The sequence below is a fragment of the Vidua macroura genome, chromosome Z (genome assembly GCF_024509145.1).
Source record: "Vidua macroura isolate BioBank_ID:100142 chromosome Z, ASM2450914v1, whole genome shotgun sequence".
Lineage (NCBI taxonomy): Eukaryota > Metazoa > Chordata > Aves > Passeriformes > Viduidae > Vidua > Vidua macroura.
Genome location: NC_071611.1, coordinates 79,044,065 through 79,059,838, shown reverse-complemented (window position 1 = coordinate 79,059,838; position 15,774 = coordinate 79,044,065). Strand labels below are relative to the sequence as shown.

The following is a 15,774-nucleotide window of genomic DNA, read 5'->3' as shown; positions in this document are numbered from 1 at the left end:
ACGAGAGCCCAGGGTAAGCCTGTGGCCTACGCAGCAAGTCAGAGATACAAGTGTCAGCCTGTAGGCAGCACAGGGTGCTTCCTTGGACACTGGCTCCGCAGAAAGACCCAGGCGCTCAGCACCCGGGGGTTTTAAAGTCTCTTAAAGCTGCCGGATTGGTGCGCTCTTGATCCTTTCATAGATTGGCCTTTTTCCGGTCACTGGTTGGTCCAATTTGCGGTGCGTTCCTGGCCAGTCATTCTGGGATGCTTCGATGTCACTGGCTGGCTCGTTGTCCGATTACAGTCCGGGCTGCTGTCATCAGGCCGTGAGGTAACCTTCTGGAAAGTTCTTACCACCCTCCTCTAGCGGGCACATGCTCATGCTACAGTACATTTAACTTCAGAACTTACTGCATTAATTAGGCCTAACAATTCATTACATTCATTAACAATTCATAACAACATGACATCATTAACAATTTATAACCCCACCTACGAAAGCCAATTTTATTTATAACAATAACGTTGAAAGAAATGGGGGAAAAAAGGTTCTCTAGACCAGACTGCAGTCCTACAAGGGGATATTGTGAAAAACACCGATCACTTGTTTTTTAAAATCTTAAAAGTTTATTAGTAATAAAATAGTTATAAATAATTAGTAATAAAATTAGAGTAATAAAAATTTGGACAATGAGGATTAGGACACTACAAGACAATAAAATAAAATATTAAAAATTAAATTAAATTAATTAAATTAAATTAAAATTAAAAAATAAAAATAAAAAATAAAAAGCAAAGAACTACGGATGTCCAGATCTTTTTGGACACTAAACTGCCAAAAACATGCCTTGTGAACAAAGGAATAGCCCTTAAAAGCAACAGCCTGTTGCATATTCATATATCTCATACATGATGCAGAAATTCCTTGCAAATTAAGAATTTTTCTGGTTTTTGTCAACTCCTTCCCCTTAATCCTGGTGGCTCCATAAAGATGGAGAGAAGGTGGAAGAATGTTTGTCTTTTCCCATAAGGAGGCAGTAACTCATTAGGTGTCCTGTTGCTGTTATCTCTGTGCGAAGAGCTTCTTGATTATCTTATCCCTTTCTTGAGCTACTAAAAAATATCTTACATCGCAGAGTTTCTATTTTACCATTATGTTGTAACCTAAGACTATATTTAACACACTACTTAGAAAGGATTAATACAGTATTACAAAATAACCCTCCATAATACATATAGCATTCAATTCAATATTTGCCAAGAGCCAATTATAAAATACGCATTTTTCACAGATATTTACTCTGTGACCACTGAGTTCTGTATAATGGAAGTCTCTACGGCACTATATGGGATCTTGCACGTTTGCCTGATTATCAGCACAAGAGACAAATTGTGTAACTCAGCAGACAAACTCTTAAACAGAGGAAGACAGGCAAGGAAGTCCTACCAGTGTAGAAAACATACCAGACTCAAAAAAGTGTCATCCCTCATGCATAGGTGTCTAAGCTACTTTTTAAGAATGCCACAACCTCCACGTGGGCTCTGTCCTAGCACTTCACTGTTCTCTTCTGCAAGTTTCCTAATTTCAATTTTCCCAGATACAATTTGGATTGCTACTTCAAAAAGGAAGTTAACACACTGATTTCTGCCATTAGAGTGGGTAAGAAAAACAGTCTTTACATATTTAAAGCCCAGAATGAGATGTTCCACCTTCTTTTGAGTAAAGAACCCCATGTTTTGTATCTCCAATCATCATAAGCTGCTCTTGTCTTTCTCTAAATGATCCACCAACTGAATGGATGACAGCACACAGAACTAGACACCAGCTTAAAGCATCACTGAAAAGAGACTGGAAGGCAAAAGCAGAAGTCCCGCTCTGCAACAGCACAATTCTGTTAATTCAAGTTTAACTTGAGAACCACGATAAATCTCATAAAGTTTTTCATCCAGCTCACATCCTGTATGTCTACCACCAAATGTGCTAATGTCTGCTTATCCCTACTTTATGTCACTTGATTTTTTTCAAGCAACAGCTTCATCTGTCAGCACCAATTGTGACTCTTATCCCACAGCAAGCCTCCAATTTTCCCTAGCTTGATGTCATCTCAGATTTAAGAAAGTTTCCCCCTTATTATGTCATCCAGATCATGAATCCTTTGGTGGTTGCATTCTTTTTTCTTTCAGTTGATAAATGTCATCTGTTTTCTAATTATTACGCTGTAGAGTTATAGAGAACTGGGGGCTGTGCCCACATGAATACTAAAGAAGCATAGGATGCTCTGTACCTTTGGGTGCAAATTAAAGTGCAGCAATTAAAGCAGGCAGGATTTTGTACATCTTGCACTAAATGGACAAGTTGTTGCCTTCAGTAACATTTTTCACTGCTTTCTTCAGGCATGGATGTATTTTTTGTGTTAACACTCTTGAGCTAAACATCATTGGTTTTCAGTTGATTAAGTAGAGAGGTGCCAGCTGTGTCAAGGTTCAGTAACAACTAGAAGTCATGACTGGCCATGCCTCCACAGACGTGTCTCTGGGGTTTGCAGGATAGCAGTGACATCAGAAAATTATAAAAAGGGTCCGCCAGAAACTGCTGCAGCCTGCAAATGCCTCAGGCATCTGTCTGGGACAAAGCTGTAGCATCCCATCAACTCTCCTCTCTCAGTCAATTCCCAAGTCTTCTGCCCTGGCCATGGCAGTGACTAGCTAGCATAGAGTAGTCCTCCTGGGAGTAAAAGACAGATTCCCCCATGGACTTCTGGCTCTTTGACCCCTGGTTTCTCCTTTCCCTCTTCCCTCATGGGTTGGATATATTGTTGCCCGTCTACTAATTGTAAAATATCAAAGATGATATTTTTACTAATTTCTTTACTTACATTCATACCAATACCTTACTTTGCCTGATCTCCTTTTCCCTTTTCTCCTAGTTTCACTCAGTTTTAGCCTTCCATATGTTTTCCCCTGACCCCTTCCTTGTTTTGTTAAACTAATAAAATGGGGAAAGCGGAGTGGAGGAAGGGGGAACAGGGGAACGTGGAATAGAGGCATGCACATAGAAAAGGGGAGAGAGAGGGATTCATGTAATTGTTACAATAAATAAGGTGCCTTATTTATTGTAACAATTTTTAGGTTACAGCCCAGTACCCAGACAAACATCAAGATGCTCTCCAACAGGATTGTGAGGCTGCCCTGGATCATTGTCGGCACCAGCACTGCCTGGATCATCCAACAGCCCAAGCAAAATATATGGGTCACTCTTGTGAAGTCTTTACAACAGGACAGTTTCTGCATGGCCATGGGCAGCGTGGAAGAGCCTTTATCCCCATGCCTGCTGGGAATCCCTTTGGCATCCAAAGATTATCCCTATACAGGTAAGAGGCCCAACCCTGTGGGCACCTGGGATGAGTGGACAAAGATTTTACCACATGCACCACAAGAAGCCCAAGAACTGGGGTCTTCCAAAGCAACATTGTGTGTTCACTTTTACTATAAGCAATCTAATCAGCTATGGTCTGAAGCCACGCAGGCCCAATTAATTACTAGAAAAGATGTGACACCAATTTGAAAAGAACATAATTCGGCCAACTGGTGCAATTACACCAGTCCCATATTGTCTACGTCCTCTCCATACCCCAGAGTGCTCCCCAGGGGAGTGTTTCTTATCTGTGGGGATGGAGTGTGGGCAGGGTTCCCCTCACGACTCCAAGGGCAGCAGTGCCCACCATCCACCTCCCCCATTTTTAGTGGTTCCCTTATGAAATCAGGTATTTATTGCCTTCGATGGGTTTGTATTTTTCCCAAAGCTGTTTGTATTTGTTTGGGAAGCAGGAGTGCCTGTATGTGATCCTGTTTACTCCATTGAGACAGCTTTGACTTTGCTTCCCAAAATGAAAAAGCAGGAGACTGTGGCAGGAACTAAGTATAGATAACTTTTAATATATTGCTGTTGGTCTTTGCTATACCCATGCCAAAATTGTGTGAAAATGTCAGTGTGTTCTCTTCTCTTCATTTTCACTTCCTGCTTTCCTGACCTATACAGTGTTTTTTCATCTTGTATACCACTTTTATGCTCCCTGAATATGTTCTTTCCACTCTAGTCTGAGAATCTTATCTTGATCTCTGACTGTACTGATACGGTGGTTTACATACTTTGTCCTCATGGCATTTGAGAAACAGCTTTCTATTAGCTTAATCAAAGTTTCTAAGTCACTTGTATGTTCTAAAATTAGGAAGAATTGAATTTCTACTGCATGCTGTTGTAGCTGAAATTTATTTATAACCTGAATCCATTTATTCTGCCACTGATTAAAATCACTGTAAAGCAATGAGGCATGGCTTGTGGAGTTTGACTGATGGAGCTGTAGGCCTGTTTTGGCCAGCTATTTAATCGTATATAATCCATGCAAAACCAATTTTTAAACAAATTCAGAGTGTGTTGTGCTGCCCAGCCAACTGGACCGTTTTCTGTGTGCTGTGCAGTTGTGTGGGGGCACAGTTTGAATGCACCTCACAGTATTAACAAGGGAGAACGAATTGCATCCACTAAGAGCACGGAAATTTTTATCTGTGCCAGGTCACGGCTGTGGCCCCGACAGCACTGGGATTTATCCACATACTTTATAGACATACTGTGTCTAATTAGATAAATTTTGTGAAATCTCTTTTCTTACTCTGCTGTAAGATTATGCAATGTTATGGCTGCAATCATTAGAAATGAACTGAGGAATTTTGTAAAGCTGTGAGAATGAACTTTGAGGGCTTGTTTTCAGCTGCACGCAGCACCACTACTGCACATATAATGCATCTCTTTTGATTTTAACATTGCCCAGCTACAGCAATTAATTTTTCTTTGTGTTCCAGAGGGAGCTGTCCATCCTCCTAAACTTATACCAGAGCGTGGCAAACGCCCATGTGCCTGCCAAACATTCAGACGTCGCCCTGGAAGAGTTACCTTGGACAGGGCTTTGTGCACTCTTGCGTGAGAATGTTGAAGCCCTGATCTTGAACTTCCACAAGGCTAACGAGAGGCTGAGTGTCCCCAGGCATCAGCTGCCTCTGCTGAGCTCAGGGACATTTGTGCACACTGCAGTCTCGTTACAAAGGAGAAGAAGGAGTGGTATTCATCCCCCCAAGAGGATTTGGACATTAACAAATGAACACCATTAATTATGGCTGGTCCACTGCTCAGTTTGATGCTGTTGCTGTGAGCATTTAGATGGGACTGGAGTGTGCATCAAGTCTCTCAGCTCCACTTTCTGTGCAGGACATTCTGAAAGGACTGTCTGATACCCACCACAGGCACCTAATTCAAGGATAATAAATTCATCTTACTGATGAAGAAACTCACAGAATGTAGTCATTTCCAGTCATAAAGCAAGTCTTTATTTTACCATAATCCATAGGCAAAATACACTTTCTCCAGGAATACCATCTTTAAATGATGTGTTTACGACTCAGATGCACTATTTGAAAGATTGCCAGTCTGGGGTTTTCTGTTTAATTGCAACTTTCGGATTATGGCATTTTTATTCAGAAACACAATAGAAATACCTATTCTAAAACATGTCAGTATTTGTGTGAAGGAGGAGCTGTACTTTTCTGAGTGATATTAATGCAAGTGAGCTTACGTGGCCTTTCTTCCCAGAAAACCTTGTATTTTTAGGAAAAAAAAAAAAAACAACAACCCTTTCTAAATAGATCAGCTGGGTCCAGAGACTAAGCTAAGAGTGGCTAAGCCACTCTTCAGGGTTCCACTTTGTTTTCTGGTTTATTTCTCTTTTGAAGTAAAAGAGGAAAGGGAGAAGGAAAGACATGGGAAGGGAAGGAGATGGATATTGTTGGCAGTGTTTGTGGGGTTTGTGTCTTACTGTTCTTGCTTTTTGATTAAGCCTTGTTACTGAGACTGATTGTGAGGTCTCTAGGGATCTTCTCATGTACTTAGCAGCTTTTCTGGGATTTTAGACTGTGTTGCACCAAACTTTGTTCCTACAGCTCAGCGTGATCTATCTGGAAGTGTCTTGCTGATATTTTCTAGTAACAAAGTGCAGGTGTGTGCATTTGGAGATCATTGTTGGCTTGGTTCATTCCTCCATTTAATTTGCATGGGAGGTGCAGTGTTAAACCACAAGACTGAATCCCTTCATGCTTGTTGAAAACACATCGTAAACTTAGGAGCTACTTGTAAGGAAAACATTCTAGAATTCCCTGAAACATGCTAGAATTCCCTGTAATTGTTTAAAAACTTAATCTGGAATGTCTTGGGTTTTCAACAAAAAAAAAAAAACAAAACAAGGGTTTTACTTAGTTTTAATGATAATTTTGAAGAAATTACAGTTTAGATTTTATGCTGGAATAGTCTGTGCTTGACTCAAAGTGAAAAGGTAAATAATAATTTCTTCTTAAATTCTTGTCACACAGATATTTCACCTAGAATATATTTGCAAGCACAAGACTGACACTATGAACAACCTTCAGCAGAAGCAGGGGGAGGCTTTTGAGAAAATGTCTGAACAGTTAAAAGCACAGGAACATTGCAGGCAGAAAGAAAAGCAATATCTTGAAGAGCAGTACTCAAATATCCTTGCAGAAGTTCATGCAAGAGCACAGGTATGGTGCTGGGAACTTCTAATTTTTTTTCTTGTACCATTTAATGGATTCTTTCAGTAGTTTAACACCCTTAGCAGTTTAAGGTCACTTGGGAATGTTAGTATATTTTTAAAGTAAAAAAACCCCAAACAGCAAACCAAGCCATCACTGTGCTGATATTAACATCATTTAAAATAAGGCTTGGGGGTGTATAGGACTTTTATTGTGAGTCCAGCTCCGAGCTGCCTTTGAAGGAAGTAATCCTGAAGTGGTCCTGGTCATCTCTTCTGCTTCCTCGATTGCTTCGCTGCAAGTTTCCTTCCTTTTCATTTGAAAAGCCCTTAGAGTTGGGATTTAGATGGCAGGGGCCCATGTGATCTGTAGAAGGAATAATAGAAGTACAAACAGTCATAGAAACAACAGCAGTATGAAACCAGCCCTACAGCCAATCAATTTCTCTGAAGTATTTTGTCTCCAAAGACTGGTGACAAGTCTGGAGTCTAAAGGGAATCCAGGAAGCCAACTGCTCTGATCAGTGTGGCCAGACTAGCACACACACCTTCTCTGAGTCATTGGCTAGGTCACAGCCATCTGCTGCTCCCAAAACAATCCCTGCTTTTGTCTTTACTGTAGAGGGAAGCTCAGGCAAAGCCCACCCACTGCCAGCTGCTCTCAAAGGCAAAGGGAATGCCCCAAGTACTCCCTGCCTGCATCCAAGCGCCACAGTGGCTTCTGTAGGGAGTCCAAAATGTCTCTCCCAACACCAAAGGAGGAGGAACGTGTGTTACAGCCCGTGCTGAGGCACACACACTATAATACACTGCTCGACTGGACAAGGAATGCACAGGACGTACTCAGCAGCTTCAGGCACCTCCTCAGCAGCCTGACAGCCAGCCCTCTCCCACAGCTCCAGCCTGGCTCTGCAGGGGCTTCCCGTGGCACCTCCCTCCTTCTGAGGGGAAGTTCTGGGCTTCCCTTTCTCTTTGGGCCTGCAGCGCCATTCCTGCCTTCCTCAAACCTGCGCTCTGGTAGCCTCTCACCAGACCGCTCCCTGAAGACACAAAAATCTCTCCAGCACTGTTTACCAAGGGCCAGCTAAGAGACAATGCCACCCAGACAGACAGTGTCCAGAGAAACAGTGCCCATAAGGGGCCCAGAGGAGTCCAAAACAACACACAAACTCTCTTTTCACACTCTGTGCCTCTTGACTCTCTCTGGTTCTTATCTTTTCTCATCCAGGCTGCATGATGGCAATTTACTGCATCATCTCAAGCAGCCTGTTCTCCTGCTCCTTCTGTCAGGAAATTTTCCCCTTGTGCCAGCAGCTGCTGTGCCTCCAGACGCTGCCCTTCCGACTCCTGGTGAGGGGAGGAAGACACTTCCACATGAAGTGCCAGCCAAGCTCCCCAAATAATCAGTGGAACCTTCATGCCTCGCACCACCCCCCACCTGAAAAGTGCACGTCAGTAGTGACTTTGTGCCCTCCAGCAATGCTGTCCCAAGCAGAAATTCAAAAGCAGGATCAGCAGGTGCGAGGAAAAGGAGATGCCACCTTCCTTTCCTGCTCTGATGGCTGCCTGTTTCCTGGCCCCTCTCCCCTCAGGATTTCTACCTGTTCTCACAGGTTCAGTTCTCCAAGTGCTGAAGTGGTCCTTGTCATCTCCTTTGCTTCCTGCATGACTTGGCTGCAGGGATGACAGCAATCAGGCTGTCAGAAGAGGCTTAAGAGAGGCTCCGCTGACTGGAGAAATGGATGCTGCCCAAAGGGGAAAAGGAACAAACCAAACCAAATTAAAAGAGACAAAGGAAAAAGGAACCATTCTTTTCCAAACTGACTTCCTAACAGGGTCAAGCTGGATTCCTCTAGCCCCCAGAAATACACAAACATAGGCGGCCTGAGGTCACCATCAGCACATGAGCCTTCATGTCCAGGATGCTGCTAGCACAGGCAAACATGGCCCAGAACTGCACTAGTCCGTTCCTCAAGGTGTCATCACTTGCTGGCATTTTTGTCCTGACAGCACTGTGGGATTGCTGCTTGCTGTCCAAAGGTTTTGTTCCTTTCAGGAAACTCAACACACTTATTCCAGCTCCTCTTTTCTACAGACATGGGCTATTTGAGTGTCCAAAAGAGATGTGGGGCATTGGGCAGTCCTCAAGAGACTCCCAAGGGCTCTGAAATTATTGACCGCACGTGTTGTTCTCAGGAGCGCTGGACACGCAGGTTTTCAGCAGCAAGCCAGGAGCAAGGACACAAGCAGCAGGGCACAGATGGGCTGAGCTCTGGCTTGCAGGAAGAGCAGTGTCTGCCTTGGCATGCCCCCCGCTCCTGTGCTGGCTGGCATCTTCCTTCTCAGCAGGAACAGCCAAGGAAATGGCCTGGTCACCAGCTCCTTGTCTGCCACAAAACCTGGCAGCAAAGCCGCAGCAATTCTCATCTACTTGAGCGGGCCAGGCAGCACATGGGGCTGGCACAACTCCTGCTCAGCTGTCCCCGTCTGGCTGGCAGAAACCTCTAAGGCTGGGGCAGGAGGGACAAGCTGAGTGCCCTCGGATGCTCACAGTGAGCTCCCCCACAGCCCCTGCCTTCCCACGGACCAATCTAGAACCGCTTGGTTCTAGACTGCTTTTGTTGTGTTCTTCAAGCCCCCGTCCCTGGCATTGCAATACTTCAGTTCCTTTGCTACCAGGTAAACATGAATACACCACCTGAGAACAAAAGAGGGTCACAGAAATGACCAGAAGCTGGGAGCTCTCCTCTGAGGAACGGCTGGGAGAGTTGTGCTTGTTTAGCCTGGAGAAGAGCAAGCCCCAAGGAGACCTTTCAATATTCGTAGGGCCTTCTAAGAAGAATGGGGACAAATCTTTTAGTAGGGCCAGTTGTAAGAGGACAAGGGTGAATGGTTTTAAGCTACAAGACATTCGATTGGCTCTAAGGAAGAAAGCGTTTACGAGGAAAGTGCTGAAACACTGGCACAGGCTGCCCAGAGAGCTGGGAGGAGCCCCAAGCCCGGCAACATTCAAGGTGAGCTTGAATGGGACCCTGAGCAACCTGATCCACTTGAAGATGTCTTTGCCAGTGACTGGGGTTTTGGACTAGATGACCTTCACCGGTCCCTTCTAATCTCAACCAGTCTTGGATCCTGCTTGGTTTTCATTGGAAAAGCACCCAGAGTGGATATTACTATGTGGGGGGGCCCATCGGAAGCCCTGGAGTTTGGCCGAGGAACAAACCCTGACAGGGAACAGCTCTTTGGGCTGCAGCCGCTTTGCCTTGTACCTGCAGAAGTTCCTTAGCAGAACCTCGCCTGTCCACATCCATCTGCAGGCAGCAGCCCAGAAATTCACACAAGCCAGAGGGCAGCCTGAGCATGTGCAGGTCTGGTACCCCTTGCTTGCCTATCAGGTAGTTAGCCTGAAGCCAAAGGAAACATGAGACTCTACGTGATTCTTCCATATCCTTCAGTGCTCACCTCGACCCCATCTTTTAAGCTCCAGCCTGCAGTGGCAATTTCTTGCCTAGCAGATGCTTAGAGATGAGCCTTCCCTCCCAAAGGAAAAAGGCTCCAGTGCAGCCCCAGCTCTTCCAAGCTGCAACAGGTCTTGCCTTGACAGCTGATGCCAGCCCCAAGGACGTTTTTACAAGTGGGCCTTGGTGGAAGCACTTTAAGCTGTGGGCATGGGATTTTGTCTAATGGACACACAGGAGAAGGACACCGCTCTCTGAGCGTATTTGCACCTTACCCTCTCACTGGTTTCCCGAATATAAGGAGCCTCTCCTTTGGCCATTTCTATTCCCACGATGCCAAGGGACCAGATGTCCACTTTGGGGCCGTATGGCTCTCTTCTCACCACCTCGGGTGCCATCCAGCAAGTGGTCCCGACCATCGACCTCCGTTTACTCTGCTCAGGGCTGAGCGGAGCACAGAGGCCAAAATCGGCTGAGGAGAAAAACAAACACTGCTTCAAGTAGGGAACCAAGGAAAAGGCTTCCTCACTCTACGTCTCAGAATGCAGTGCTGAATCGAGCTGGAAAAGCAGCTGGGCTCTCATTCCTCAGGGCTGCAGCCAAGGACATGGGCAATTGTCCACTTAGCAACCCCCCCCAGGATTCCCACCCTGGCTTTTCCTCAGGCACCGGAACGTTTACACTGTAACTCTCTCCCTTTGGAAGGAACACACACACAAACCAAAGTTACTCTTGCTACCTTCTTGCTCTCTAGACCACTCAGCCCCTTACAGCTGCACCCTGGGCTGGCAGAGTGCTCCCTGCCCTCTCACCAGCGCCACTGCTGGGCACCCGGCAGCCGCTCAAAAGCAGCCCCACACCGCCTCCCCGGAGCGCTGCGCCTGACCCAGAACACCCACCCAGCTTGACGGAGCCATCCTGGCCCAGAAGGATGTTGTCACTTTTGATGTCTCTGTGGATCACCTGGTTGGCATGAAGGAAAGCCAGGCCTTGCAGGCACTGGGAGAGAAAAAAGAAACAGGAGGCCAAAAGTTAGCCTGATCTGATTTCATCACACACAAAAGGACACTGCTCCTGAAGATTCACAGATCTCAAAGGAGCAGTGAGCGCTGGCAAGAGGAAGTGCTTGCTGCTGCAACACTAGGAGGAGAGCAGGATCTTTCCAAGGCAAGGCATATTAGCGCTTGAGAGGGAAACATCAGTCCTTGCTCAAGACTGTCCCCTGCAAAGCCAGTCAGAATGATCCCTGCTGCACTGGATGCGCTCTCCCTGTCTGGAGGACAAGCAATGGTTTGCCAAAAGAGGAAAAGTTCCTGCCTTGGGTACAAGGGGATCACTGTTGGGTGGGAGGCTGGAGGACAAGGGTTATAGGGCTTCCTTGACAGCAGACTTGGAAGGAGCTCATTTGTCAGTTTTCAGTAGCAAGCAGCATGGTGGGTGCCGTGCCATCCTTTGAAGTTGGGACTGTGACAGATGAGTCTCTCTTTGGCTTTGCCGCTGGTTTAAAACTTGGACACCAGCACCTTTGCACTTACAGGCAAAGAAGGCAATGCAGAAAGGGTTTGGGCAAAGGCTTGGAGAGGCAAAGTGCAGAACAGAAAATAGAAATGAAAACGAGACAGGGAGTTCAACAATGGTCTAGAAGAGTAAAGAACAGACTATAGTAAGGGCAGGGACACTGGCAGGCAGTTCACTCCCAATGCTCTTTCTTCTCCAAAGCATAAGAGCAACACAGAAAGAAAGCTCTGAACATGGAATCACTCGCTTTGCAGCGCTTTTGAGGGACGAGCCTGTCCAAGCCATCCCAAGCACAAGCAGGACCCCTTACCTCCCGACACACTGTTGCTATGTGTCCTACAGCCATCCTTTTCATGCTGACCACATCAGCTAAGGAGCCTCCATCCATATACTCCAACACCACCAGGACATCCTCATTGACAAGGTAGCTGCAAGATGAAAGCAACAGCGTGGAGCTGAATGTGCGCAGCAGAATTGCCGGATGAAGGAAAGACTGCAGCTGAGTTTTGTTTCCAGGTCACTGGTAAATGAAGACAGAATCAAATGAAGACACACTCCACCCAGGCTATCCAGTGCTTGCCATCTGTGCCATCTGAATGAGGAAGGCACATCCGTGGAAAAGGAGGAGGCTTAGGTGGCAAACAGGGGAAAAGGGCAGTTTTGTGATGGCAAAGACTAATCTGGAAGCGGACACATCCCGGCAGCTGCTTCATCATCTTCATACACAAATTGCACCATTAAGTCCAGCAGCAAGGAGGCACAGTCTTCACAGCTTTTACTGTGAAGGGCAGGTGGGTGTGCAGCACTGCCAACACCCTTTGGAAAACCTTGCAGAAAGGACAGTCACAAACAGGAAAAACAATTTCAAACCTGGCAAATTATGTTTCTCCTAGCCTAGTCTTTTGGCATGCAAGGCAATGGAAACCAGTGGGAATGGCGCAAGGGAAATCCTTTCTGTGATGCTTTCTCGGCACTTCTCCTCGACGCTTGGAAGAAATCACACCCCAAAAGAGCAAAACAACATGCAGAGAGTGAACATGCATGCTGCTGGCTTAGTAAGAGAGCCAGGTTTCTGAGATCAATCTTCAAGATATTTCTGCCAGGAAGCATTCATGGGAACAAAATGCAATCTCCTCCCATGCCTTGTGCAGGACTAGATTGATGTTAATTGAAAGATCCATTTTCTGCCAGAATATTTACCTTTCTAGGTAGGTGACAATATTGGGGTTCTTATATTCCTTCATGACCAGGATTTCCTTCAACACATCCTCGCAGCCCTGCTGCTGGAGATTAACTTGCTTTACAGCCACCTACAATGACATTGAAAAGCCATCAGGAGCGGACATTACGAGAGCCTCTTACTCCGTGCACTCACGGGCCTGGATGCCTTGTCACCTCGGTAGAAATGGACGCTAAACCATCAACCACAAAGTGCTAACAGCACTCTCTGCACCTGCAGACTTCTCAAACAGACTTTGTTTATCACTACTATTATCATTTACACATGTTTTGCAAGCCAAAAGTAATTTTGCTCCTGTGAAGGTAAATTGAAACCACTGGAAATACGTTAGCATTTCTAGGGGCTTTCACCAGTCTTTTGGAGATGGCTGCCATTCTTGACTGGGTGCCAAAGGAAACACACACCTACATGACGGGGAACATGCTGTCCAAAAAAGAACTCCAAGGCGACTCAAAGTTACAATCCTAGCACATCCTAACTTCTTCAGTTTGGGTTTCGCAACTCTGAAGAACAATCTTGAACACGGTTTACACTGTGGAATTATTGTCATTTGTAATTCTTTAGTGGCTTTAAGAATGAATAACCCTTTATGTGGTACCCTATGGATGCACGGCAGGTCATAAGCAGGGCTTCGGGCTTTCGGACGCCTCCTCCACCTCCCTCCAAGTGCAGTTCCTGAGCGCAGCACTGCAGGTGGATAATGAACTACCAGAAAGATGCAGTTGTATTTGCCGAGAGCCAAAAACAAGAATTAAGGACTATGAACTTATCGTCCCAAAGAGCAGCGGCACTCTCCAAGACACCATGTCTTCAACACAGGATCAACACAAGGTTGTATTATTTAAGGCTCTTCATCAATTTCTTCTCATTGATCTGTGCCTGTGTGTGTGTGTGTGTGTGTGAACTAGGTTCCCTAGGACTGAAAGGCAAAACTGTGCTCCAGGCAAGATCTCTCCTTCTTTAGGACTTGCATTATATTTTCAAACTGAACCACGTGATGGAAAACAATGGGAAATCCTATCTGTGTCTGAACCTGGGCTTAAGAGGAATTGGGCTGGAATGACGGCTCTTGCCATCTGCTAATCTATGCATGTTTATCCAGGAAGTCCAAGCCAGCGTGTCCTTCTCTGAAAGGCACCACTGCCATCCTTGCATTCATTCAGCTAGGGAGGGAGGACAAAGTCTGTCCCAAATGCATTTTGCAGCCTGCCTCTGGACAGGCTGCTTCTGTGGGACAGCCTTTGCAGCAAAGAGTCAGGCGGCCCAAAGCTTTGGCCACGGATCACATCACAAGGGAAAGCACTCAAGGGCTGCAAAATCTGAATGGGCTGTTGGCACTTACTGCTCGTCCTGTGGCAGCGTTGAAGGCCTTATAAACGGTTCCAAACCCCCTGGAAACAGAACAGTGGCAAGAACAGAGAAGTTGGTCAGTGCTGAGAAGCAAAAGGCAGCCCAGGCAGGAGCTCTCTGCTGCCTGCAGTGCCTCAAAACCACCAGGCTTTGTCTACTCTTCAGCCAAAGGCACAGCAGCCCAGCAGCCCTCTGCCACACAGAGTGTCCAAGGGAAAAGCTGGGTGCAACTGGAAGAGAAAGGGCTGCTACAAATCTCAAATGTACACACTAGACTGTGCATGCGGGTGTTTTCTTCGCCTTTTCCTTCTGGCATCTGTGCCTGTGGCATGCCTTTCCAGGCAATGAAACATACAGTCCTGCTGGGCCTTCTCACCACTCTCTTTTCATCCTACCTGCCAAACTCAGGCAACACCACACAGCCTTCCTTATTTTCCTGACCACGGAATGTTGTTTTCAGCAAAATACTACTAAGAAATGCTACTGACAGCTGCTATCTGACAGCTATCAGGTGGGACGCTGCTCTCTCAGGTTCTTCTTCCTTCATGAGTGTGGCCAAATTACTTTGAATCAATCAAAACCATGTCTCCTGGGAAAATAGGCAAACTGGCGCCACATGTTTGAGGGACAGGAAGGCTTCCAGGTCCTGCTCCTTGAGGCAGGCAAGATGTCGTCAGCATCCAGTGATCTTTCATGATGCCTTGTACTGCCTCAGCACTGAGACAGGGACAGACTAAAGACAGGGGCTGAAGATGCTTGCAGCTTGCCTGACTTCCCATGTGATATTGCAGCACCAAAATACCTGGCCCATGGTTCTGTAGAAGTAAGCGTGGCTGCACTCACCCACTGCCAATAGGTTTCCATCCAGTGTACTTCTTCTCTGGATCTCCCACACTCACCACACGCCCTGAAAAAAAAAAATGCAAGAAGCACACTTCAAAACAGAGATCCTGACTTCCAGGAGATATGAAACTCAGTTCCACTCACATCAACAAGAACAACAACAGCAGCCCCAGCAAGACAGGCAGCTCTGTAGCACACCTGGCCTGTACAGAGCCTGATTCTCCACACTCCATTGAAGGGTTGCCTTGAGAGGAAACTAAGCCCATGGAAAAAGCATCAGAGCAGACAGAGACCAGAAAAGGACAGGCACCAAGGCAGAAAGAATATTGCAAAGTGAATTCCGGGAGAGGAGGGCAACTTCTCGACCTCTCGGCATTTTGCCTAAAGAATGCCTTGACATTTTTAGAGAGCAGCAGCTCATGCTATAACCAAGAACAGTGGCTCTAAGAATTAGGACCCTCTTCATTGATGAGCAGGCTAAGTTCTGAAGATGACTTTGCCCATTCCCCATTTAGTGAAGAACTACAAGTCCTTGTCTTCAGCCTGGCGTGCAGCAGTCACTGGCACTGGACTCAGCCCCTTGAACACCACCCACGTGCCCCATCTTCCCAAATGGGCACAGCCCAGACGGGGAACAAGGACAGCGCTGCTCCTCAGGCCCTGCTGTGACACAGACACCTGCACAAATGAGATGCTGATCCTTTCATCAGTCCAGGCAAAGCTGCAGCAACGGGACGGCAGCTGCAACCTCATAACTAAGGAAGGCTCCAGCCTCTGCAGTCACACCA

The 15,774-nt window shown here is 46.2% G+C and overlaps 1 protein-coding gene across 1 annotated transcript; it reads right to left on the bottom strand.

Annotated features, from left to right (window-relative positions):
- Window positions 1-6,824: 6,824 nt before the first annotated feature.
- LOC128821902 (serine/threonine-protein kinase PAK 3-like) lies at window positions 6,825-15,045 on the bottom strand (the record flags this gene model as incomplete). Its single annotated transcript, XM_054003301.1, has 9 exons — window positions 6,825-6,944; window positions 8,179-8,322; window positions 9,847-9,981; window positions 10,311-10,507; window positions 10,935-11,034; window positions 11,864-11,981; window positions 12,754-12,863; window positions 14,136-14,184; window positions 14,987-15,045. Coding segments are annotated over 8 exons (813 nt in total), but the record flags the coding sequence as incomplete, so codon positions are not given.
- Window positions 15,046-15,774: the final 729 nt, after the last annotated feature.